The following is a 26,597-nucleotide window of genomic DNA, read 5'->3' as shown; positions in this document are numbered from 1 at the left end:
AAACAAATACATGTTTAATTAAATACTTGTGACATGAATACAAATTAAAAACAGTAAATATACAATAGTAATACAATTACAATGAAATATCTCCCAAAATCCCACCCACAATCTCCCTTATTATCCTCTCAGTGCAAATAATACTGTTGTTGAACCGTTCCTACTGTCAAGAAGGTCCTTTTAAAGTTCCATCAGTATTTAGTTTCTTATGATTTAAAACTTGAAATATCTTTAAGGATATAAGTTTGCTCTCTGAGAGTATGCATTAATAACAGTAAGACCCCCATATCTTCAGATCCTCTATCTCAGGCATGGGCAAACTTCAGTTCTCCAGGTGTTTTGGAGTTCCAGCACCCACAATTCCCAATAGCCAGTATCTGTGCTCAGAGGAAAATGACCTCTAGGAATTTTTAGGCCTCCAGGTTATTTTATGGAATGGTGCACTGGAAATAGAATTAAACTAAGTTAATGTATCCACAGTTTCAGGTAACAGTGATCTGGCTGTATCTCGACAACGATCAGAATAGAAGAGGTCTTTCCGTGCTTCAAATCTAGTCCTAGGGAAGCCTTTGTTGTCCCCCTTTACATCCTCACAATCCATTCAGAGGTACTCTGCACAAAGAAATTACAGTGAGAGTTGGAGGAAGAAAGAAGAATCAAGATGGCATCAGCCCTAGCGGTGGAACTTGGAGAGATGGAGGGGAGAGGTGGAAACCTGCCTCTAGAAGCAAAACATTATTGTTATCACTACCTTAGGGCCCTTTTACAATATACAATTATAAGATTCCATTTTAAAGACATTAGCTGCCTTCTGTGTCCTCCTGAGGCTTGTAGTTTGGGACTAGAGTTCTGTGTCTGGGAATAGTAAATACAGTTATGGTGGAATCATAGAACTATAATTGTGTAGTGTGATGGAACTCTACAAATTAGCCCCCAGGGTGGCATGGCAAAGTTGGAGGACCATTTCTGGTGCCTTTTGACCATATGTGGGTCCACACTGTTACAGTTTTACAGAGCCACAAGTGACTGTCAATTTTGATGGTAGTGTTTGGCTGTCACAAGATCCCCCTTCCCCGGTTTTTCTTTTCTGGGCCTTTCACATCTTTGTGGTTGCAGTGAGATTTCATGTATATGTGTTTCTCACCCCTTCACTGCCAGATTGTATTGCACTGACATCCACGGACACATTGACAATCCCTCTTTGTCTGTAGTTGGAGACCCACTGCCTCTTCGCATTTTTACAAATCTGTTGGAAAAGATATCTCAACTCCAGAGCTTGAAAAAGCATTTAATTTTCCTTTCACTTTGTAAGTACATGGCAAAACTTGTTTAACCTCTGACTTTAAGGCTGTTAATTGAGTAATTAAAGATTTAGTGGAGTGATATGGATCATCTGTAGATGTGTGATTTTGCTAATTAATTTATCTTGGCAAGGCTGAGTCTATTCAGCCCCTACCTCTTCAACAATCAATGTATGCTCTTGCAAAAAAATCCTCTTGTTGGTGTGAATCACATTATTTTGCACAGTATTTTGTTTCTAGTGATTTGTAGGGCATTGCTGGTCTTTTGTCTTTCATTTTTGGAAACAGTGTTTTGTAAGAGTATCTCTAGAGCAGCGTTTCTCAAACTGGGGGGGTCGCGAAGGGATTTCAGAGGGGTTGCCAAAGACCATCAGAAAACACATTTCTGAGGATCTTAGGAACCCCTTTGGCAAAGAAGGCTGAAGATCTCTCCTCCTGTCCTTCCCTTCCTTTTTGGAAACAGATGGTGAATCCTCCCATCAAAAGCCCTTCTTCGCTGTGATGGGCCAGCCTCTCAGCCAGCCTCTCAGCCAAGGCGAGGGCTGTTTCTGAGACTCCCAAGTGGGGAGGGGAGAGCAAGCATGCTCAGCATATGGCAGCAAGCATGCTCAGCATATGCAGGTGAGGGAGAGCATGATAGGCTGGAGGGAGGCTCATGCTAGCAAGTCCCTTCAAGACACAGGGGTTCTGTGAGGGAAATTTGGCCCAATTCTATCATTGATGGGGTTCAGAATGCTCTTTGATTGTAGGGGAACTACAAATCCCAGCAACTACAACTTCCAAATGTCAAGGTCTATTTTCCCCAAACTCCACCAGTGTTCACATTTGGGGATATTGAGTTTTCGTGCCAAGTTTGGTCCAGATCTATCCTTGTTTGAGTCCACAGTGCTCTCTGGATGTAGGTGAACTACAACTCCAAAACTCAAGGTCAGTGCCCACCAAACCCTTCCAGTATTTTTTTTGTTGGTGACGGGAGTTCTATGTGCCAAGTTTGGTTCAATTCCATCATTGGTGGAGTTCAGAATGCTCTTTGATTGTAGGTGAACTATAAATCCCAGCAACAACTCCGAAAAGACAAAATCAGTCTTCCCCCCAACCCAACCAGTATTCAAATTTGGGCGTATCAGGTATTTGTGCCAAATTTGGTCCAGTGAAAATATATCCTCCATACCAGATATTTACATGACAATTAATAACAGTAGTAAGATTACAGTTATGAAGTAACAATGAAAATAATTTTATGGTTGGGGGTCACCACAACACAAGAACTGTATTAAGGGGTCACAGCACTAGGAAGGTCGAGAAACACTGCTGTAGAGAAAGCAATTGATTCTACCAAAAATCACACATACCCTCTGTCCTGCTGGAAGACAGGGATTCCTGGAAACATGAAACCTGAAAATGGGGAGGCTTGGTTGTACTTCAAAAAAATTATGGAAAGAACATACACACAAAATTGAATGTGGGAGAATCAAAAAGGATTGAATCATTCATCTGCCAGTCAAGTTGAGGTTTATGTGCAAGTAGCTGCTCTCACTTATGGTTCTTCACTGCGAAAGAACATGTTGAAAGAAGACCAATGTACCCCATGTGGAGGCATTCCCAATAAAAATAGTTGCAGTCTTTCCTTTTTTGTAGTTGGGTGACATCTCCCTCCTACATTATGAGTCCAATACCTCCAGGTAATAAATGTAAAGCTGTGTATATAACTATGCAAAAGCTAGCATGTCACCATAGGAGATGGTTGTAAAACAAGATCTATGGCAGCATGGAATTTAAAGTTTGGTGGCATCCTGGGGAGTATTTAATTGCATTTGTGCTTCATTACAACACTGTCTCTTTTTGGCTAAATTTATTTTAACTAATTAGTTTGAAATGTCAGAGTTGTATTTCAGATGACAGAAACATCATACATTATCATGCGTGCAGCCATTAACCCTTGTGACAGATATGTATTATGGCATCTAATCTAATTAAGCATTTTAAAAGAAGTCCTGGATGCTACTTTTAGCAGCCCATGTACATGAAGAGTGACTTGTATCGGGCCTTCCACTTAGAAATTGCAGCGTGTTCATGCTGTGCCATTAATAGCAGTTTGACACCACTTTAACTTGGATGGATCCACCTTGTGTAATTCTGGGTTTGGAGAAGCATTGAGAATTCCTGCCATAAAATTCTGGGGTGAATAGTAGCGACTTTTATAAATGCTATCAGAATGCAAACCGTATAATTGCATAGGCTGGAACCAGGGCAACTAAAGTGGTATCGAAGTGCTATATTTGTGCAATGTAGATATGCCTTCAATTTAGGCTGACTCTAATTAGTAATGTCCATGGGTTACATTTTTGCTCATCCATAGAAACCATAATGGGATTGATACCATATCTTACTAGTCCTGCAATTGAATGGATAAAATTTATCAAGTCTATTTTTAAAAACTTCCCCATGGTAAACTTATAGAGTTGGGAATGAGAGGAAAATAATTATCCAGTCTGGCTACCAGTATTTAAAAACGCTAAAATCACAACAGTAAACAAAGAACACTAAAAAACGGGGGAATTCCAGACAAGAAACAATCAGGGTCAGCTAATCACCTCCCAACAAAGGATTCTCCCAGGCAGTAAGAAGCTAGACCTTGAAACTGTCAGGCCATTAAATGCTAATCAAGGTGGCCAAAAGAAACATTCATACCTACCTCAAACAAACAAGAGTTCTTTCTCCCACCCTGGACATTCTACAGATCTATAAACCCAATTTTTCCTAGTTTCCAGCAGACCTCACAACCTCTGAGGATGTCTGCCATAGATGCAGGTGAAACGTCAGGAGAGAATGCTTCTGGAACATAGCCATACAGTCCAGAAAACTCGCATCAACCCAGTGATTCCAACCATGAAAGCCTTTAACAATAAATTATCCAGTCACATGACAAAATAAGAATAAACTCCAACTGTTATCCAAGTGGTAAAGAAAGAGAATGGAAAGAGACAGTGGTGTGTGACCCAATCCACAACTGGAACCAGTGGCTGAAGTCACTTTGCACTGCCTTTTCTTATGAGAATTGTTGGGTACCTGATGAAAATAGAGATGTTGCCATGGGAAAGGAAATTAGGTCCTTCACTCCCAATGCCAAACACTTCTGGTACCAAGCATTTTGGATAAAGGAGATTCAATCTGGAATTTGAAAAACAAAGGAATTGATTTATTGTCGAAGGCTTTCATGGCTGGAATCACTAGGTTCTTGTGGGTTTTTTCGGGCTATAGAGCCATGTTCTAGAGGCATTTCTCCTGACGTTTCGCCTGCATCTATGGCAAGCATCCTCAGAGGTGTGAGGTCTATTGGAATTAGGACAATGGGTTTATATATCTGTGGAAAGGCTGGGGTGGGGCAGCAGGGAAGAGCTCTTTGCCCCACCCCAGCCATTCCACAGATATATAAACCCATTGTCCTAATTCCAACAGACCTCACACCTCTGAGGATGCTTGCCATAGATGCAGGCGAAACGTCAGGAGAAATGCCTCTAGAACATGGCTCTATAGCCCGAAAAAACCCACAAGAACCTAAAGGAATTGATTGTTCTCCATTGTTCTCAGGCAGCTGACTTTATGGGTCTTCCAAGTTGGCTCTGATTTATGACAACTCTATCACAGGGATTTCATGGCAAGGTAGAGGGAGTTGCCATTCCCCACCTTTGAGGCTGAGAGAGTGTTTATTTGCCCAAGATCATGCAGTGGGTTTCCTTAGCTGTGCCCTGGTCCAACATCTAAATCATGACATCATGTCAGCTCATTTTAAAAGATTACATACTCACCAGTTGATAAGTGATCTCACAGCACAGATACAGACTCGAGCAGATGAACTCAAGCAAACCAAGATGCCAAAGCTGTTCCAACCTGCTCAATAAAATAATTAGAAGACCTTAAAAAGCCATGCAGTATATTAGGACTGAGCTCATTTTTAATGTGATATATGCCATCATTGGACACATTCCAGGGATGGAAATCAGCACAACCCTTAACATAATAATTGTTTGATTCTGACTCCTAACATCCAGGGGAGGGTAACCAAAATTGTAAAAGGCCTGTAAATCATGCACTATGAGAAGTGGCTTAAGGAGATGGATAAGTTTATCCTGGGGTTAAAATCATGTTTAAATATTTGAAAGGATTTCATATTTAGGAGGGGGGAAGTTTGGTTTTTGCTGCTCCAGAGAAAAGGAACCAGGTCAGTGGATTCAAACCACAGGAAAAGAGATGCCACCGAACACTAGGAAGAACTTCCTGATGGTCAAGACCTGTTAAATAGTGCAATATGCTGGTTTGGAGTGTGGCGGAAGGTTTTAAAATAGAGTCTGGATGGCCCTTGTGGTTTCTTCCAAACCAGTTAGCAATATTACATAGTGATATTATTTTTGGGTTTCTAACCCACCAGGCAATCCTTCTCTGCTTGTTGTGTGTACATATATGCATTACTTCTCATGATTGTTCTTTTGTGCAGAGACTTTCCAACAAAATTACAGAAAACTTGATGGGAAAAGAATATCATTCTTTTGACATTTTCTCATACTGAAAGCAAGAACTCTTATGGAAGATTGGTGCAGTTCCCAACAGACAGCATTTCTCATCAAGAGAAATTCATCTGCATAGTCTCCAGTGATGACCCCATTGCCCCAAAATGAGTAGTTTTGCAAATATGCTTCACATATTTGAACTCTAGCGATGAACCCATTCCACAGGATGTTTTACAAATCTCATCCATAACTTGCAATCATGATCCTGCTGGAAAAACCTGAGAAGTTATACAAATATTCTTCAGATCTCTGGCCTCCAAGGATGATCCCATTGCACAAATATGAGAAGTTTTGCAAATGTTATTCATATATTATCCCACGTGAAGTCATGTAGCGTAGTGACAAATATGTATTGAGGCATATAATCTACTATATACAGTGTACTCATGTATTGAGTCTAGAAGTTTCAGTCAGAACACCAGGCTGGGGCGCAGCTAGTTAATAGCCAGCTGCATTAAATCACTACTGACTGAGAGGTCATGAGTTTGAAGCCAGCTCGGGTTGGAGTAAGCGCCCAACTATTGATAGTCCAGCTTGCTGTTGACCTATGCAGCCCGAAAGACAGTTGTATCTGTCAAGTAGGAAATTTTGGTACTGCTTTATGTGGGGAGGATAATTTAACTAATTTATGACGCCATAAAACCTTTCAGCAGCATGCGTAAGAATGAGGAAGTACTCCATTGTTCACAAGTGAACAATCAACTGGCAGCTCCCCCTGTGGCTGGAATCGAGCATACCTTCATGAAACCAGAAAGCTGGAATGTCAAATTGCCTTTGTGTCTGTCTGTATATGTTATATGTCTAATGGCATTGAATGTTTGCCATGTATATGTGCATTGTAATCCGTCCTGAGTTCCCTGTGGGGTGAGAAGGGTGGAATATAAATATTGTAAATAAACACTTGAGTTGAATTAAATAAGTACTTGTACCTTAATTCTTATCTAAAACAGAATCATTCCCTTCTCTGAGTAGAGTTTCAAAAATCCTGAGAGAAGCTAAAAGAAACATCAACACTACCCCCCCTCTACTATAGCTCCACTTTTGACCTCTTTAAAGTCAACTTTATATGGGCATATAAGGCAATTCAATATTTTAAAAGAAGTTTTGCGTGCTACTTTTAGGAGTCCTTCCTAAAAACAGTTAAGTGGACCCCTAGTTTCTGTTTAAAGGCCATTTTATTTTACGGTATTTTGAAGTTCTAATGGGGATCCAAATAAGTTTTAAGACAGCTTTCATCTAACTAATATTCTTCTCTTCCTTCAGGTTTTTGGAAAGAGATTACTAACTTTGTCACTTCAGGATGATTTCTGTAGCTGCTTGTGGAGCTCTGGCTTTCTTGTGGCCAAAGAGGAGTGCAACTTTGAGGCTAGAAAGGTGAACGCAAGCCGCAGGCACCACCTCTGTAGTGGAGCTCTGAGTCTAGTAGGGCAGGTCCATGGAGGCTGCATTGTCTCCTTTGCAACTTTAATGATCCAATAACTCTTAACAGCTGGGAGGTGGAAAAAACACACCACACAGAAATTTATATGAACACATGGCAGTGCTGTGGCAAAGATTTAGAGTGTTGTTGGCTGAGAAAACTGGGGAAAAACCCACAATAATAATCTGATGTCATGTTTGGAAAGAACCTATGCATTTCCACTTTCCTTGGTTGTTCATTAGCAGGAAAGGGGGATGTAATATTGGTACTTCCATCATCATTCAAGAGTGCACTTCCATCATCATTCAACAGACTTTCAGTGCCAGTTTTTTGTGTGTGTCGGGAGCGACTTGAGAAACTGCAAGTCGCTTCTGGTGTGAGGGATTGTCCATCTGCAAGGACATTGTCAAGGGGATGCCTGGAAGTTTTAATGTTTTTCCATCCTTGTGGGAGGCTTCTCTCATGCCGCCACATGGGGAGCTGGAGCTGACAGAGGGAGCTCATCCACTCTCTCCCCAGATTCAAACCTGCAGCCTGTTGGTCTTCAGTTCAGCTGGCACAAGGGTTTAATCCATTGTGCTATTGAGGCTCCTTTTCAGTGCCAGTGAGAATGTGAAACTAAAGGAGCAAGCCAAGGAGCTGATCCTATGCTGGTTGTAGGTTCAGCAGCTTGAATAACTCCTATAAAGTTAAATGTATTGTCGAAGGCTTTCATGGCCGGAATCACTCAGTTCTTGTGGGTTTTTTCGGGCTATATGGCCATGTTCTAGAGGCATTTCTCCTGACGTTTCGCCTGCATCTATGGCAAGCATCCTCAGAGGTGAGGTCTGCTGGAACTGGGAAAAAAGGGGTTTATATATCTGTGGAATGACCAGGGTGAGACAAAGGGCTTTTGTAAGTTGGGCTAGGTGTGAATCTTTCAATTGACCACCTTGATTAGCATACAATGGGCTGACTGTGCCTGGAGTGTGCCTCCTATAAAGTTTTCTATAAAAAGAAATAAATGTTTTCACTCAGTTCTTTTGGCTGCTCATGTGAAAAGATGATACAGATGTGACTGTGTTTGGTTAGTTCCCCTTAAAACAGATAGAGCTTGTAGATGATGTGCCACTGAGAAATAATTCCTGACAGTTATAACTGAAGCAGATAAACCGTTCTGCCAGCCACCAAATAATGCCGTAAAACAGAAAGATTTCTGCTAGTAGTTTTTTGTGTTTTCATGCTTGTCAGACAGTTTAACAGTGCATTACCTATAACAAAGGGCCTCTGTATTATTCCTGTTGTCTGCCTCTGGTCATGGTTTTAACCTTGTCCAGCACTAGGCCTTTGCTGACATGCCTTCCTTTTATTACTTATTACTGTGGTTATGTACACAATATAGGAAAGACATGGGGAAGCGGCTTGTCAAACAGATGTAGTGGGTTAGGGAACATCACAAAGTAATCTGTGGAAGGCACACAGGTCTCCCAAGATCTGATGATAATAATAGTCTTGCAGATAACCTTCTGTTTAATCCTATATCTCTGATACATCCTCCTAGATCTCCTGCTAACATCCCAGAGGGAGAGGAGAGAATTTCCAATTTTTTCCCTACCCAAAGGATTCTGTCTCCCACTTCTTGTGGTTACAGTGGAAATAATATTCTCCCCCATGCCTTTGAAAAGTACAGCTTTGGAGTCATCTTTGATTCTTCGCTTGTCAGCAATGTGTCTTGACTTTTCACCTTTTTATCAAGGTGCCTTCTGCTCTTCTTTCAAGTGCCTTGTCAAGGCCCATGTCTCTACTGTACTGTTTCCTGAACAATCATCCCCCCGCCCCCCGTTGCTGTTTGATGCTCTCATATACTTTCATCATCTCCATTCCTTGACATCCTATCCTCCTCCTAGTTGCGTTGATCTAATGTAGCTTGTAAGTCCCTATGGGCAAGAAGTGTCTCATATCTGTTTCTCTTGCATTAATGTGGCAGCATTTCCCAGCCTGGTGCCCTCCAGGTGGGTTGGATTACAGCTTCCATCACCCCAATCCATCCTGGCTCTTGCCCACAGACGTTGTAGTTCAGTGTGATTGGAGGGCATTCCAGTATCTGGGAACAGCTGGTTAATAACAATAATAGTAGTGAGAGCAATAGTACGAGACACTACTTAATGGGACAATATCTCATAGAGAGGCGGTATGGTGTAGTGGTTTGAGCATTGAACTATGACTGGAGACCAGGGTTTGAGTAAGGACTTGGCAATGGAAACTCATCACTCTATTATTGTCAAAGAAAAGCAAAGGAAATCCTCATCTGAACAAATCCTCTCAATTAAATTCCATAATATGTTCGCATTAGATCGCTATAAGTCAGAAATTACTTTTGGCACAAACAAGAATGTCTTATACTTTAGGGTTTTTGTAAAAGCTTATCAGGACAACAGTCATGAGTGCAAGTTAAAAGAACAGTAGATATGATGATATAAAATAAAGGAATAAAAAAGTTATGAAAGTAACCTTAAGATTGAATTCATTGGTTTTCATATTAGTAGAAGGATTCATTTTGTTATGCTAACATCAGTATAATTTTGCAAGTACTGCTGCTAATATCATCACTACTAATCGTTCTTCTATTGTCTAGTAGGATAGGTTAAGCATTGCTTATCTAGAAATCCGAAACTTGCGAAAATTGTTCACATGAGTGGCTGGGGTAGTGACCCCTTTTTTCTCTGATTGTTCAGTGTACATAAACTTTGCTTCATGAACAGAATTATTAAAAATAATGTCTATAAAATTACCTTCATGCTATGTACTTAATAAATTATATATAAAGCATTAATGAATTTGGTATTTGAAATTGGGTTCCACATCTCAAGATATCTTGTTATGTATGTATAGGTTGAATTTACAAATATATTACACTATGTAAATTTTTCTATTCCTGCTTAATTGTGTGATACTTACTTTGACAGTAGTTGTTATACTCCAGAAACTTTGTTTTTGTGGCCAAGGGTAGTGCTATTATTTCCTGCAGTCTAGGCACTTTGTTTGTAATATGCCATTTTAAAACTTTCAATGTGCAGACTGCAACAATTTTTTGCAGTTTAATAAACTTTTTCCATTTTTTTTGATAGAACCAATTAGGAAATGACATTTATAACCTAGGAACAAAAATCATGTTACATAGTGTCATGTGTGTACAAGTATATCCTTCTGGAAACCTTTTGTCAATACCTTTTGTGCATGTATGGTGCCATTTTGGCTGCAAGAAATACCAGGAATATTGGGGTAATGTATCACTTGGTGTATGTAGATGTTCACTGTGTTGGCATATATTAGTCCCATTGCTTATTTTATTACTTGTGACACAGGCAGTAACTTCAGAAGGTGATTCCAGTTTTAATGATGTCCTCTATGCTGTTTTCATTCCAATTTCATGCTGCTGAAGTCTGAATAAGTCTATCATCTAATAAATATATACATTTTGGTTTGCCCTCAGGAAGCAACAACTGGAGAGTGTGGAAAGGAAAGCTCTAATGTTCAAGTTACCTCAGGACAGAACAACTGTGGCCCAACAGGGGCTGGAAACTCCCAGAGTTTGGTCACTCCTGCCGGCGTCTCTGCAGGTACTTCAGCAGCAGCATCGTTCTTCATAAGGTAGCTTTCATTTTTATGGTTTATACATTGGCTGTTGGGTATTAAATGCTGATAGACTTAAAGTTTGTTGAGCTTCATTGTTAGAGGTGGAAGCTCAGATGACTGAATGAATGTAGGGAAGTTCCTTGGATGAATTATATTTTGATCACCTATATATTATAAAGGAAAAAAACACATTTATTATTACCATATGTGTTAATCTCAAAAAAGCTAAGTAACAAAATGATTAAGGTTGTGTTTCATAAGTACTGGTTAACACTAACATGCTACTTTAAAAATGTCTCTAATTTTGTTTCTTCAAAGACTTTGCTGTTGTTTTAGAGTTCTTTTCAGTATGTCAATGCTAGCCTTTGTAATCTAATCTTATAGAAGTGAGAAAAGGTGAAAGTCCTGTGATGGACTCCACTTCCAAATGGGGAGACATATAGTGCTGACTCAGGGTTCATTAGGAAGGAAGATGCAAAATGAGGTTTTGTTATCTTGACATTTATTTACAAATATACTGGCTGCGGATTAGATAGGACTTGACAGCAGACCCTGTTTTCCATCAGGTTTTGAAAGAAATTAAACAGCACTACAATACTCTTATGGAAAATGATTTTACTATCTGTCTACCATACTAGCTTCCAGAATTCCTAGTTTTTCCTTTTCCCATAGTTCCCAGGAAAGCACATCACCAGTATATTAATGATCAGCTCTTCTTTTCCAGAATTTAAGGAGCATTTTCTCAAGACATTCACACAGTTATCTGTTGATTTATTTATATCCCACCTTTCTCCCAGACTAGAAGTCAGGGCAGCTCAAAAAAGACAGAAAAACAAATTAAAAAACACATACTTAAAACATGCAAAGCTAATATTAAATAAGTATTAAACAAGAACATAATTTAAAACATTTGAAATCTTTGTTGATGCTGTGAACTGCCTTCAAATTGACTTCAACTTATGGTGACTCTATGAATGAGAGAATTGCCAAGTCACCCTATTTTCAACAGCTTTGCTCTGGTCTTGCAATCTCAGGACCATTGAGGAGTCTATACATCTGCAATGTCGTCTTTCTCTTTTCCTACTCCACTTTACGAAGTGCTCTCACCTTTTTAAAGAGAGTCATGCCTTTTCATTATATGGCCAAAGTAAGACAGCCTTGGTTTAGTCATCTCAGCTTCTAGGGCAGTGGTTTTCAACCTGTGGGTCCCTAGGTGTTTTGGTTTACAACTCCCAGAAATCCCAGCCAGTTTTACCAGCTGTTAGGATTTCTGGGAGTTGAAGGCCAAAACACTATTGTTCTAGGGAGACTACAGACTTGATTGGTTTTAGTACCCACTTGTTTATCTTTTTAGCATTTCACAATATCTACAATTCTCTTCTCCAGCACCACATCTCAAATGAGTGGGTTTTCTTCTTATCAGCATTTTTCATTGTCCCTCTTTCACAACCCTGCATAGCAATGGGGAATGTGATGCCATAGGCGATCCTAACTTTGTGATTCAGTGATATATCTTTACACTTCAGGATCCGGTCTTGTTCTTACAATGCTGCCATTCCAAATCTTGACTGATTGCTTGACTGTAGTCTCCAAACTTATTTTAAAACAAAGATAACATCATAAAAACCATTAACAGAACATTTCTTGTTACGGGTGCCTCTAGTTCTGGACCTTGATAGAGTATAAATAATAATCAAAAACAAAATGTGTGTGTGTATTTATGTGTACCCATAACACATTTTCATGATAGTGAATGTGCACAATAATTTTCCATTATTAATTGCATGCTCTGTTCTGTGCTACAAACAATAGCCAATCTCCCTCCTTCTTATTTCCCCCCCAAGTTTGGATTATTAAACAAGCCAGAGATAAATCTGTCTCCGGTTGTTACAAAGCTCTCTGAATCCATCTATCACTTTGCATACTTTAGGCCTTCAATGTTCACAGATGCCCAGAACTGCGCTTCAGCAATTTATCTTCAAAGGAAGCCTTTGCTAGACTTATTTCTAGAATTGGGATGCTCAATCATATTTGCATGCCTCTGAGTTTGTGGATTAAAGAATCTAATTATTCACTAATGAGCATTAATGGTACATATAAACGGAGGGTCACTCTCCTATTACCGGCATCTGATGGTTTCCTGATAAGCAGTTGGCCATTACGTTGACCATAAAATACAGTCAATAATTGAGGTGACGGGGAGAGGAGGCACCTTATCAGCTGTAGCCCTAGCAGGACAGCTTGACAGGACTCAAGATACTGATTGAGCAGTGACTGAGCATACGATCAGGCCATTGGAGCCGTGTGCCTCTAATGAAATAGCAAAGAAAGCAGCCGAGTATTAGCACAACTGCTAAATGACTAATGTGTTTTCCTTCCAAGGCTCAAACGTTTCAATTAATTCCATGAAACTGTTCACTTGGCTATTCATTGTGAGCTGTGGGTGGTCATGACTTCCAGAGGGCATTGAATAATTCCTTGTGAGCCATTTGGGGATTGTGAGGGGCTGGTGGTAGGGCTGGTTCAAGACATTTGCTTCTTGCAGCAGAGCAGCAGGTGATATCCATCACCCACCAAAATGCATCCAACTCAAATGCTAGCTATGCTGTGTTGTATGTACCACTTGTACCATTTGATTACTTACTTTTTTGGCTAGTTACTATAAGTTTGTATTATGTGTCCGTTTACTGTTTCGATTTGGCTTGTTTTGTTTCTATTGTTTATTGTGGCATTGAATGTTTGCCATCTTCTGTTGGAAACAGCCAGAGAAGATAGGGCGGGTTATAAATAAACAAATGACCAAATAAAGAATAATAATAATGTTCAAAAATCTCATACACTTCTTTGCCCCAGTAGTTAAATAGGAAACACATATGAATTTTTTTGTTTAGACATGTTTTCTCTCTCTAAGATGAATGTATATGAAAATACAGTAATAATGATGACGACAGCAGCAACAACAACAATATAGGACAGTTTGAGCATCACTTGTACAAAATGCATGTGGCCAGAAGAGTTTTGATTTTTTTTGGATTCTGGAACATCTGTATTTATATGTATGTACATCTTGGACATTAGACCCCAGTCTAAACACAAAATTCATTTATATTCCCTATTGGTTTTTTTTAACTGAAGGTAATTTTGTAAAGTCTTTTTAATAATTTTGTGCATAGAAGAAAATTCGTGTATATTAAAAAATAAGAAAGCAAAGATATGACTGTTTCAGCCACACATGTGGACAATTTCAGATTTTGGAGTATTTTGGATTCCAGAGTATTGAATTAAGGATGTTCAACTTGTAACTACAAATTAAATAACTATAAATTCACCAACTTTCCTGACAACAGAAATCATTTTATTGAATTTCTAAACTCTACTTAATGGTAGGGTCATCCTTTGAAGGCGCTGATAGGGACAATAGCTTGTTCTTCTTGAGTTCTTCTAGCCTGATATCCTGTGGGGTCAATAGACACTGTGCACTATGTTTGGACTAGGAATCTGTGAGACCAGGTTTAAATTCCCATTCACTCAAAGAAATCCACTGAGCAGCTGGAGATCAAGGTTCAAATTAGCTCAAAAAGCTTTTTTTGGCAATGGGAGAGGAATTCAACCTTTAGGATTACACTAAACCAGCTTCAAGTGATGACATCCACAAAACTAGAGAAGATTTTTATGTTTGGGCTGTATTGAGCTGAGTTACTAAAATGGGCTGCAAAAAGCTCTATGGTCAAAATCTAACTTAGGTTCAGACTATAATGCTATCCTAGGGGAATTTGTGTTTTTTAACCTTCAGATGACCTTCAAAGGGTTCATTGCGTGTCACATCACAAATTCCTTTTGAAGTTCCTAGGGGAATCTCTGCTTCCATTCAAGGCCAAAATCACATGATCCAGATGATAATGGATTTTAGCAATGCCTTATATAACTTTCAAGAGAAGTGTTACTGCAGACCTTTTGCCTGGTTTGTAAGGTAGCCATGCATATGTTTTTCCCACAGCTAATCCTCTGTTTGTTGGTATATTCTCTTTGAAGGGTTGTCTGATCTGAGTCTGGTTTAAAGACAAAGAAACAGAAGGAGGAAAAGGATGGGCATTCAGGTTGCTCATAAACCATTAGCAACAGGACAGTGGACTCATCAGGCATTTTTATCTTATACCTGATTTAAATTGGCCCCCATCTTCTACAGTTGTGAGATGCATTCAAATTCAAATAATTGTTTGTAATGGTTACACACAAATGTTGAGATTTATTTATTTATCTATCATGCCAGAAGCGAATTGAGGGTATAAAGTATTTAAAAACATAAACAAAGTTTAAAACTTGGCATTATACTAAATGTTCTTTGACCAGAAGCTGGTGTCACTGTAAGAAGGTCCTCCATTGTGCATGTGGCAGGACTCAGACTGCATTGTAGTAGGGTGACTGTGGTCTGCTAATGTCTACACTCACATGTCATAGACTCCACTTTGTAGCCCCATTTCTGAAGATTGGCTCTTGTGGTGCCAGAGCACGGTCTGTTCAGTACCTTCCAAGCCACCCAGTCTTCTATGTGACTGGGAGGAGTCTCTCATTCGGTATCAGCCACTGATTGAGGTTCTGGGTTTTAGCCTGCCACTTTTGCACTCTTGCTTGCGGAAGTGTTCCTGCAAGTATATCTGTAGCTATTTCTTAATTTTAGGAGTTGGCGTGCTGGCTGAAATCCGAGCAAAGGATGGGCTGGAGATGTCACTGCCTTGGTCCTTTCATTTATACCAGCTAAACAGTATACTTTCTCCAGTGGTGTGGGGTGATGTTGAGATGGACTATATTAAAATTGAAAACCAATATGGTATACTGTTTGTAGTGTTAGACTTAAACTTTAGGAGATAAAGGTTTGAATCCCCATCAGTCATGGAAACTTACTAGATGGCTTTGTACAAGTCACACTTTCTTTCTCATTCTTAGAGGAAGGCAATGGCAAACATTTTCCAAAGGAATCATGCCATCATAGACTTGCCTTAGGGTTGCCATAAGTTAGAAATGACTTGAAGGCCAACTTAGATAATGTTACAATATTTGGAATACTGGATATTTTTTCAGTTCTAATTTTTCTGGAAATCCCACATCATTGTTTATAAGTATGTCTTTTTGCTAGAAAAAAAGAGTAGTCTGGGGGAAATTGGAAACACATACAGTTGTTGATTCTTGTTTCAATCTATACTGAGTGATCAGAATAGGCACATGGTATGCAAACTTCTGATGTCCGCTTGCCTTGGGATATATGCCCTCTTGAAAAGAAGTTGGAGGTGATTCCTGACCTACTCTGCAATGTGTGGTTGTAAAAACATGACAATAAAGAAAGCTGACAGAAAGCAAATCATCTTGTTTGAAATGTGGTGCTGGAGGAGGGTTTTTTATACACAATGTATGAGACGCTGAACTGAGTCCCTAGAAATTGAGGCCGACCTTTCCCCAGAAGCAAAAATGACTGTGCTGAGGGTCTTGTGTTTTGGAGATATCATGAATAAAAAAATGACTCATTGAAAATGACTAATGCTAAAGTGTAAGGCAATAGGAATATTGCATCATAGGTGGGTTGATTCAATCATGACTCTGAATTTATAAGTCCTAAACAGGGTTGTTGAGGATGGTGTTTCTTGGAGATCTCTCATTCATGGAGTTGCCATAAATTATACCCCCCTTTCTCTACCCCGAAGGGGACTCAAGGCGGCTTACACATGGCAATTATTCAGTGCCTTGGAACATATACAAACATTAAGCTTGAAATCAAACAACAACAACAACAACAACAACAACAACTTTATTTTAATACCCCACCTCCATCTCCCTGAAGGGACTTGGGGTGGCTTACATGAGGCCAAGCCCAACAACAGAGTTAAAACATAGCAAATTAGAATGCATAACATCAATTTAAAATAATATAAAACAACAATTATAACAAAAATAAAACAAACATAAAAACCAACAACAATAGCATAATTCTGTCTTGATATGGGTGGGCAGACTGGTGGACAACAATTTAAAGGATAGGGCTAATAAGTAAAGTGCATAGGTCATATAGCGACATTAAGGATAAGGACAATATAAGAAGGAACATTCTAACTTTGAATATAACTAGTAAAATGTGTGATCAAGATTTTTGGGTCCTAGCTGGGGCCAGTTGTCAAGGGAATTGTTTAGTCAAATGCACATATTAAACATTTAAAAGCATTACACTCAGTGTTAAATCATGCCATCCAGAAATCATAATCCAAAGCCATTCTGCAATAATTGCACATATTCCAGCCTATTATTGCACTGTGCTATTCTTCGATTCCAGAGCAAGGTTTTTACTTTCCTTCTGAAGGCTAGGAGGGAGGGGGCTGATCTAATGTTGCTGGGGAGGAAGTTCCACAGCTGAGGGGCCACGCTGAGAAGGCCCTGTCTCTCGTTCCCACCAGACACGCTTGCGAGAGTGGTGGGACCGAGAGCAGGGCCTCCCCAGATGATCTTAATCTACGAGGTGGTTCATAGTGGAAAATACATTTGGACAGGTAAGCTGGGCCAGAACCGTTTAGGGCTTTATAGGCTACAGCTAGCACTTCAAATTGTGCTGCCCGTTGGACCAGTTAACAACAACTCTGACCTAGGATGAATCTACACTACAGAATTAATGCAGTTTGATACACTTTAGCTGCCATGGTTCAATACTATGGATTCATGGTAGTCGTTGTTTACAAGGTCTTTAGCTTTTTTGGCCAAATAGTGCTGCTTCCACACCAAACTATCTGAGCATTGAACCATGGCAGTTACCGTAGTGTCAAGCTGCATTAATTCTACAATGTAGATGTATTCCCACACAGTAAATATGTAATTTGTCCATTGACCTCTTTCCCTGAACTTTGCTTTAAAATTAGTTATCCCTTTAACTCTCCGATTCATTCTGCCACCTCAGACAGAGACACTGAGTGCGTGGCCCCATGCTGATCTGAAGCCTAAAAATATACTGTATATTCCACAGCTTTGTATGCCAAACAGAAATTAGTCAGAGCAATTTAAATCATTAGCATGCATTCTGTGCTGTCTGATAATGGACACCCCTGGACTTGGGTCGCATACTGTTTTCTTTATCAACCCTGTCTCCCTCTATGTGAGTGCCTTAACATTCATACATTATTTAATACAGCAAAGGATGTGAACTGCCTTTTGTCTTTCTGAACTGCTTGCTGTCCAAGCTTCTATGATGTGACCTTGAATAGTAACCATAGAAACACGTTAAAAGCACCAACCTTTAAAAAAACTCAGTAGTTTGGAATGACAGGGATTCAAATTCCATGAAAGAAGGTTATGATGTATTAAGAATTCTCGGAGCATGCATTACTTCTAACCTGTTAAACCTGATTACGTTGGGATGATCAGCACCTCTACAATTTTCAGGCAGCTGGGGGGTCGACAAAACACAGGAAAAACACTATATATTTTAATAATACCTCATTTTTGAAATATGTGCAGCCAAATCTTGGAAAGCGATCACCCCAAGTCTTGATTTAGCTATAAAATACAGGCATTGTTTCCCTACTGAGTTGAGGATGTAGTCGTCTGTTTTCTATATTTAATAGCTAGAAACATTTACTCACCCCCATCCCTCTGGGAATAACTGGCATTGCAGTTTTCATGTGGAGCTGGCATGATTTAAAACCTATCTTGACAGATGGAGAGTAAATAACTGGGTTAGTAGTTAAGTAGGTCAGTAGAAGCAAATGGATTCTGTGACTCATCAGATACTGAGTTAGCCCTTTAACAGTGCCGCATGTAGGATTTCTGCAGGCTATGAAGGGAGCTTGTAGAATTCGCAGGCAAAGTTTATATCGTTGCCCTTGAGTCTTACTATAACTGACAATAGCCACGTCTCTTTAAATCAGTGTTTCTCAACCTTCCTAATGCCGCGACCCCTTAATATTGTTCCTTATGCTGTATGACCCCAACCATAAAATTATTTTCATTGCTACTTCATAACTGTAATTTTGCTACTGTTATGAATCTTAATGTCAATATCTGCCATGCAAGATGTATTTTCATTCACTGAACCAAATTTTGCCCAAATTTGAATACTGGTAGGGTTGGGTGGGATTGATTTTGTCATTTGGGAGTTGTCTTTGCTGGGATTTATAGTTCACCTACAATCAAAGAGCATTTTGAACTCCACTAATGATGGAATTGAACCAAACTTGGCACACAGAAAATACTGGAAGGGTTTGGTGGGCATTGACTTAGAGTTTTGGAGTTGTCGTTCACTTATATCCAGAGAGCACCATGGACTCAAACAATGATAAATCTGGACCAAACTTGGTACAGATGCGCAATATACCAAAATGTGAACACTGGTGGAGTTTGGGGAAAATAAACCTTGACATTTGGGATTTATAGTTATCTACAATCAAAGAGCCCCTTGAACCCCACTAATGATAGAATTGGGCCAAACTTTTCACACAGAACGCCTATGACCAACAGAAAATACTGTGCTTTCTGATGGTCTTTTGCAACCTTCTGACCCCACCCCCTCATGAGTCAAGAACCACATGGACGGATGGTAATGAATTGTGCTATCCTTTGGACGACTTGGCTTTATGTAATTATATGATTGCTTTTATGTATTAATGTGTTTTATTGTGTGATGTTTTAAACTACTGTTTTTGAATCATGTTGTAAACTGGCCTGAGTCCCTCTCTAGAGGTTGAAAAGACCGGTATATAAAAGTTCTAAATAAATAAATAATAATGCCCCCCCCCCCCCGGGTCCCGACCTCCAGGTTGAGAAACACTGCTTTAAATGAAGGATGGTTTACTAAAAAGGGAGTGTCCAGAGCTTTGAATGTTATTTTAGAAAGCTAGCGTGTAAATACCAACATTACTTCTTTCTTTCTTTCTTTCTTTCTTTCTTTCTTTCTTTAAAGAAGGCCATTTGTTTTCATTACTTACTGGGTGTTAAGTTTACTCCTTGTGCCACAGAAATCCCACATTGACAAAACAAAGTATCCTTTAATATTTACAGACTTATGCAGCAATTCCGCAATGCCACTTCGTTAGTGAACAGTGATCCATCCAACCTGGTGTCATTCACATTTGTGTGCTTGTGCAAACATGAACAACCATATGCAACTTTGTTACTGCAAACTTGAACTGAATATAGATGTTGGAGAAAAATGACCAGCTGCTTCTGTAATTGAACATACTCATGTGTAAGACAGCAACACGATTCCAGCCCTTAAAATATAGAAATGATACCAATGTATACCTAAAGAAACATGTTAAAGACTAGGTACAATGAGAAGAAAATGCAGTAAAGTTAACAAGAAAGTATTGAACGTTATTACTTTAGGTTGAGTATCCCTTACTCAAAATACTTGGAGCCAAAAGGATTTAGGGTTTTGTTTGTTTTACTTTGGAATATTTGCATTTACATAAGGGGATATATTGAAGATGGGACTCAAGTCTAAATATCCAGTTCATATATATTTAATATACACTTAATACACATAGTCTGAAAGCAATTCTATATACAATAGTTGAAATCATTTTGAGCATGAAACAAACTTTGGGTACATTGAACCATCAGAAAGCAAAGGTGTCACCCATGTGGTCTGTTTTGGATTTTGGAGCATTTCTGGATAAGGGATGCTCAACCTATATATCTTTTCCCTTCAAATCATTATTTGTAATGTGCTACTCCCATGCTTTGACCAAGACTCGCCATTATCTTACGCAGAGGGACTTTTACTTCTCATATGCAACCTGTTCTGTTCTATTGATGGTTCATTGTGGTTTGTTTTTAGTGTTGAGATTTTTTCCCCATACCACCTTTAATTTTTGCTTTTCCTTCCTGGGAAGGAAGAAGAAGATGATGAGGGTGATGATGGCAGTCATTGTCTGGGTTATGGATTCTGTTTCTTTAGAATGTTTGAAATGCAGGTTAGATGGACATCTTTCAAGGCTGCTTTGGTTATGCATGGCAGGGGGTTGGACTAAAAGGCCCTTGTGATCCCTTCCAACTTCATGATTCTTTGATTCTGTGAAGCAGAATCTCAGATATATCACATCCTTGAAAACGAATAGTTCTGGAGGATGTGATAAATTTCCGTTCTTCCTGTGTGGTAGAGGTAAGGGGCAATAAACAGGTCAAGGAGTCCTAAGCTCAGTTGTGAATGTTAAAATGTACCTGAGTCAAATCACAGAAGACAATTCTTCCCATCCTTTCTTCTAAAGGGAAGAAGACTGGTGGGGGTGGCATTGTGCTGTGCATCAGCCAGATGGAACTTTCTCTGCTTGTTTCTATTTGATCATGTAGGAATGGGAAGGGAAGACAGCTATGCTTTTTCTATACCGGAATTGCTTTGGAAGATTTCTTTGCCAAGCAAAACTGACACTGAAGGCCTTTGAATAGTTCTGAAAAATTCCCCATGGAGCCTCAGCTTTTGTATCTCATGTGTCTGTTAAACACCGCAGGCATCACATCTGGTGGCACGTTTGCAATTGCATTGGGTTGGTCTGAGAGAATTCAAATCTGCCTTCCATCCTGCAGCTCTCAGGTGGCCTTGGGCAAATAACTTTTCTCAAAGAGTTGTCAAGACACTAAAATGGCATCCTAATTTTCTTGGTGGTGAGGAAAGATTTCAGTGTAACAAGTAAAATGATTAGTCTTCAGAAATTGAAAACCAGGCAGCACGATGCAGCATGACATAGATCTCCTGAAAGCTTTGCAACCTAATGTTTGTGGTGATAGCTGATTCTGAAGTGGGCCTTGTGGAATTTGTGGCTCTGATAAATATTCTGTTTCTGATGTAGTGGGAAGCAGTTGGCACCTGGAATTTTGTGCTTTCTGTGAGGATATTTTGAAACCACACAGCCTGTCAACTTTAGGCAGCAATTATTAAGGAAGTCTACAAAAACAATGTTGTTAAACTAGTTGGGAACTTCCTATTTGTGTTTGAGCCCACCACAGACTCCTTTTAACCCAATTATTATGGGCAAGGGAGGTAACAGTGTAGCTGACTTCAGTGTATACTCGACTAATCCCAAACAGTGACCCTTTCACAATACACAGTTATAGTACTATGATTCCACTTTTTACTGGCTGCATATGATGGAATCCAAGAATTTACCTGTCTGAATGTGTCTCCCTCTATGAACCATCAAGGACCTTAAGATCATCCAGGGAGGCCCTGCTCTCAGTCCCATCACCATTGCAGTCGCGTTTGGTGGGGATGAGAGAAAGGGCCTTCTCCATGATGGTCCCTCGGCTGTGAAACACCCTCCCTAAGGAAGTTAGATCTGCCCCCTCCCTTCTGACCTTCTGGAAGAAACTTAAATCCTGGCCATGGGATCAAGCATTTGCAGAATAGACTGATTTTACTGGTGCAGATAAGATTTATTTGACCACAATCTGGACTGATTTGGATGATGTTTTTAACCTGGAGAACCATTTTAATGTATATTTATAACTATTTTTATGTATTTGGTTGTATTTTATTATATGTTTTATATTGTGTCAGCATTGAATTGTTGCCTGTTGGAAGCCATCCTGAGTTCAATGTATTGTCGAAGGGTTTCATGGTCGGAATCACTGGGTTGTTGTAGGTTTTTTCGGGCTATATGGCCATGTTTTAGAGGCATTCTCTCCTGACGTTTTGCCTGCATCTATGGCAAGCATCCTCAGAGGTAGTTAGGTGAGGTGAGTTCATGAATTCCTCCTCAGAGGTCAAGAAGGACGGGGTATAAATGTTCTAAATAAATAAATACATTGTAGTTGGATGAGACAGCATCTAGTAGAATTCTAAATGCTGTTCTCTAAACAGCAGATTTCCATAGGAAGTTGCTGTGGCTGTCAAACTAGAGTCATATCATTATAATTACATTTGCTGTTAAAGGGCTCTAGGGTTGGTTGAGAGGTCTTGGTGGCAGAATACATGCATTACATGCAAAAAGTCCAAGGTTCAATCTTGATAGACATGGATTCAATATTTAATGCTTGGCCTCACCTGTTAAAAGGATCAAGTAGGAGATGCTGTGTCTTGAAACCTTAGAGAGTGGCTGGCTATATATAAGTCAGGGGAGCCATTATTAGATAAAGTGTAACATTTCTTTGATATACTACACTTGCAGAATACAATTTAAGTAAGCCAAGGAAGAAGGGAGCTGTGGCGTGGGCTGGTCCATGAGGTCACAAAGAGTTGGAAATGACTGAATGAATAAACAAGGAAGAAAGACAGAAGTGTGAAGGAGAAAGAAATTGAGAAATTTTTAAAAGTATCTGAAAAACTAGAACAGCAAAAGATTAATCAGATTTGGCCCTAACTGGCACAGTTGGAAGTTTTGCTTTAGAGCAGTAGTTCTCAACCTGTGGGTCCCTACAACTCCCAGAAACCCCAGCCAGTTTTATGATGGAGATGGGTTTGCCTGCATTGAGCCCTCTCCTCAAATCTTCTAGGCAAGTGGTTCTCAACCTTTGGGTCCCCAGGTGTTTTGGCCTACAACTCCCAGAAATCCCAGCCAGTTTACCAGCTTTCAGGGAGTTGACGGCCAAACCATCTGAGGACCCACAGATTGAGAACCATTGCTTTAGAGAATATCAGCAAATTTTCCTTATCACCTGCTTTTGTGGCAAGCAATACCAGCTGAAATTCCCTCTTTGATGCAATCATTCAGGTTCTAAATACCCTAAAGGCACCAGATTCTGTTTGATTTTGAGGCTGAGCAGAGTCAGCCCTGGTTAGTACTTCGACAGGAGATTGTTAACAAGCACCAAGTCCTATAAGCTACGAGGGGGAAGGAATTGGCAAAGCCACCTCAGTATCCTTGCCTAAGAAAATCATATGAAATTCATGGGGTTACCATAAGTCAACAGGTGACTTGAAGGCCACACAGACACAACTATTCAAGGAGCCCTCTCTAACTTATACTTTGAACGTCTTGTATTCACACCACCCTATATTGGTGAAGTTAGCCCTGGTAGCTTTGTCTTTTGTATCTCTGACTGTTATCGTGTGGCCTGTGGTTTTCTTTTTTACTGCTGTGTTAACCAAGTGCCCTCTCTCTCTTTAATAATCAGAAAATGGTATAACGTTTGCTTGCTTTGCATTCTGCTTTCTGCCACTTGAAAGGTGGCAAAGCGGGTGGCGAGTGGAAAGTATTCTCTGCCTCTTTTAAAAAAAAGCTTAATCTGTATAAGCTTCTGGGACTAACCTAAAGTTAGAAACGAGTCTCAGAAAAGTGATATTAACCTCTCTGATGCAGCTTTGTACACTTCCCACTGTGCTTTGTGAACACAGAAGCGAGAGAGGCTCCCTGCCATGAAGAGTTTGCATTCGAAGGGCAGGTGAAGCAAATAAAGAGGATGTGTGGAATAATAGCTGGGCAAAGGCACAGTGGTAACATGGGAGGAGAAGGGAGATTAGGGGGAGAGACCTACGGGCAGCGGCATGCTGGAGTGGGAAGCCTAGTGCCGAACATGTTTGCAGATGGCAGTCGGGAAAGAGGGGGATTCTGAAGGCTGACAGCAACAGTGAAGTCAGGGAGGTTAATAGACTGAATATCAGGAGGGGGATGGAGCAGCCAGACAGGAGGGAGAGGTGGGAGAAACAGGCAATTTCAGATAGGAGCAAACAGAATCAACACAGAAAAGAACATCCTGGGATGAGGCCAAGGGATGGTTGGTCCGTGACAATGAATAAGAAAGTCAATCCAAAATTGGAGATGGGGTTAACAAGGGGGCATAGAGAGCCAATGGGATCAGTAGGGGGCATTGGCATTGAGAAGGAAAGCAGCGGCCAGAGGGAGCGGTTGTATATGTATGTGGTAAGAGGTAAGAAGACCAGATCCCAAAGGAAAAGATGGTGCACATGAACAAAAGAAAACTGGAGGAATTGAGCAATAGGTGGATGTATCAGATTGAGGTTCAGCATTCAGACTTCAAATGCAAACAAGTGAGGGTCCCTATTACTGTCTTTCAGCCTCCCCCCTCTATAAAATGGAAATACTTGAGTCCTGCTTTGAAAGAGGACAATAAAAGGAAGGAGGAAACACTGGACCTTTATTTTTAACACTTCCAGCCATTTGTCTTTAAGTGTTTTAGAATTCTGGGCCTTGAGGAAGTTGGATGTCTGGATAAAGGTCAATGCTTTTTTTTTTTTTTTGGTAATGTCTTGACAGTCTGATTATCTTGAGTTAAAAACCAAAGAGCATAGGAAACCTTCACTTAGTGAGCCAGACATGTCAGCTCACCTAGTTGGCTGATACAGTATGACAGCAACTCTCTAGGATTTGGTGTGGGATTCTTTTTCAGCCCTGCATGGAAATGCTAGGCATTGAATTGGAACTTTCTCCATTCAGAGCTTGTATTCTACCATTGACCTAAAAGCCCTCCTCTGTGAAATCTGAAGTATGAATGCTTGTTTTAAAGCTTAGATAATAATAATAACAACAATAAAACTTTATTTTTATCCCACTCTATCTTCCCGAGGGGACTCAGGGCGGTGTACAACAGGAAAATTGGCAAGCATTCAGTGCCAACAAGACATAACAAAACAGCCAGGAAACCTCAGTGGCACAATGGGTTAAACCCTTGTGCTGGCAGGACTGAAGACTGATAGGTCAGAGGCTCGAATTTGGGGAGAGCACAGATGAGCTCCCTTTGTCAGCTCCCCATGCGAGGATGTGAGAGAAGCCTCCCACAAAGATGGTAAAACATCAAAACATCCGGGTGTTCCCTGGGCAACATCCTTGCAGACGGCCAATTTTCTCATACCAGAAGTGACTTGCAGTTTCTCAAGTTGTTCCTGACATTAAAAAAACAACAAAACAGATCAAATCATAAACAGTAAATGAATAACATAAAATATAATTATAAAATAACCCAGACTAACAAGATAAACATTTGATATATACAAATATAACATTTAAGACACATGTAATTAATAAATCATGCAATAATAAGCAATTAAATACAAAAGCTATTTGCTAATTTGTGGCAAGTCAACAGGGTTGAGCTAGGTTTCCATTATCTACTTTTTTTTGACATGTCAGGAGTGACTCCTGGTGTGAGAGAATTGGCCGTCTGCAAGGACGTTGCCCAGGGGACGCCTGGATGATTTGATGTTTTTATCATCCTTGTGGGAGGCTCTCTCATGTCCCCGCATGAGGAGCTGGAGCTGATAGAGGGAGCTCATCCGCCTCTCCCCGGATTCGAACCTGCGACCTGTCGGTCTTCGGTCCTGCCGGCACAGGGGTTTAACCCACTGCGCCACCGGGGGCTCCATTATCTGATATATATCTGCTACAATGAATATTATGGTAGGAGTAACTGGGAAGGTGCAAATTTGCTTTGTTACAATGATTGGAGTACAAAATTTGCAAATTTCAAGAAGACTGAGCTTCCACGATTACTAATCTTGTAGCTCAGAATAATTATTGCAAATGGCATGGTGATATGGCTCAATTGTGCTTGCATTCCCTGTGAAATATCCAGGTGTACTGAAAGCATTATATCTTTCCTGCGGGCTTCTGGATGTTGATGAACTGTGGATCTTAGTGTCCTTAATCATTGCCTGTGCTGGCTAGGAGTGCTGGAATCTATAGTCCAAAAATATCTGAAGGGTTTCTTGATTCCAAAGGAGGCTTTAAAACAAAGTGTGTGATTTCAAGTGGAGTCACAATTCTAGGA

General features: G+C 40.0%; 1 protein-coding gene across 3 annotated transcripts in view; it reads left to right on the top strand.

Annotated features, from left to right (window-relative positions):
* The window catches only part of KIF26A (kinesin family member 26A), a 213,302-nt gene that overhangs the window by 115,158 nt on the left and 71,547 nt on the right, over positions 1–26,597 (top strand). For all 3 annotated transcript variants that reach the window (XM_067463017.1, XM_060755058.2, XM_067463019.1), the window contains one exon: positions 10,762–10,919. In XM_067463017.1, the coding sequence (XP_067319118.1) occupies positions 10,762–10,919 (158 nt within the window). The remainder of the gene's footprint in view (positions 1–10,761; positions 10,920–26,597) is intronic.

The sequence above is a fragment of the Anolis sagrei genome, chromosome 1 (assembly GCF_037176765.1).
Source record: "Anolis sagrei isolate rAnoSag1 chromosome 1, rAnoSag1.mat, whole genome shotgun sequence".
Lineage (NCBI taxonomy): Eukaryota > Metazoa > Chordata > Lepidosauria > Squamata > Dactyloidae > Anolis > Anolis sagrei.
This window is presented reverse-complemented; position numbering and strand designations above follow the sequence as displayed.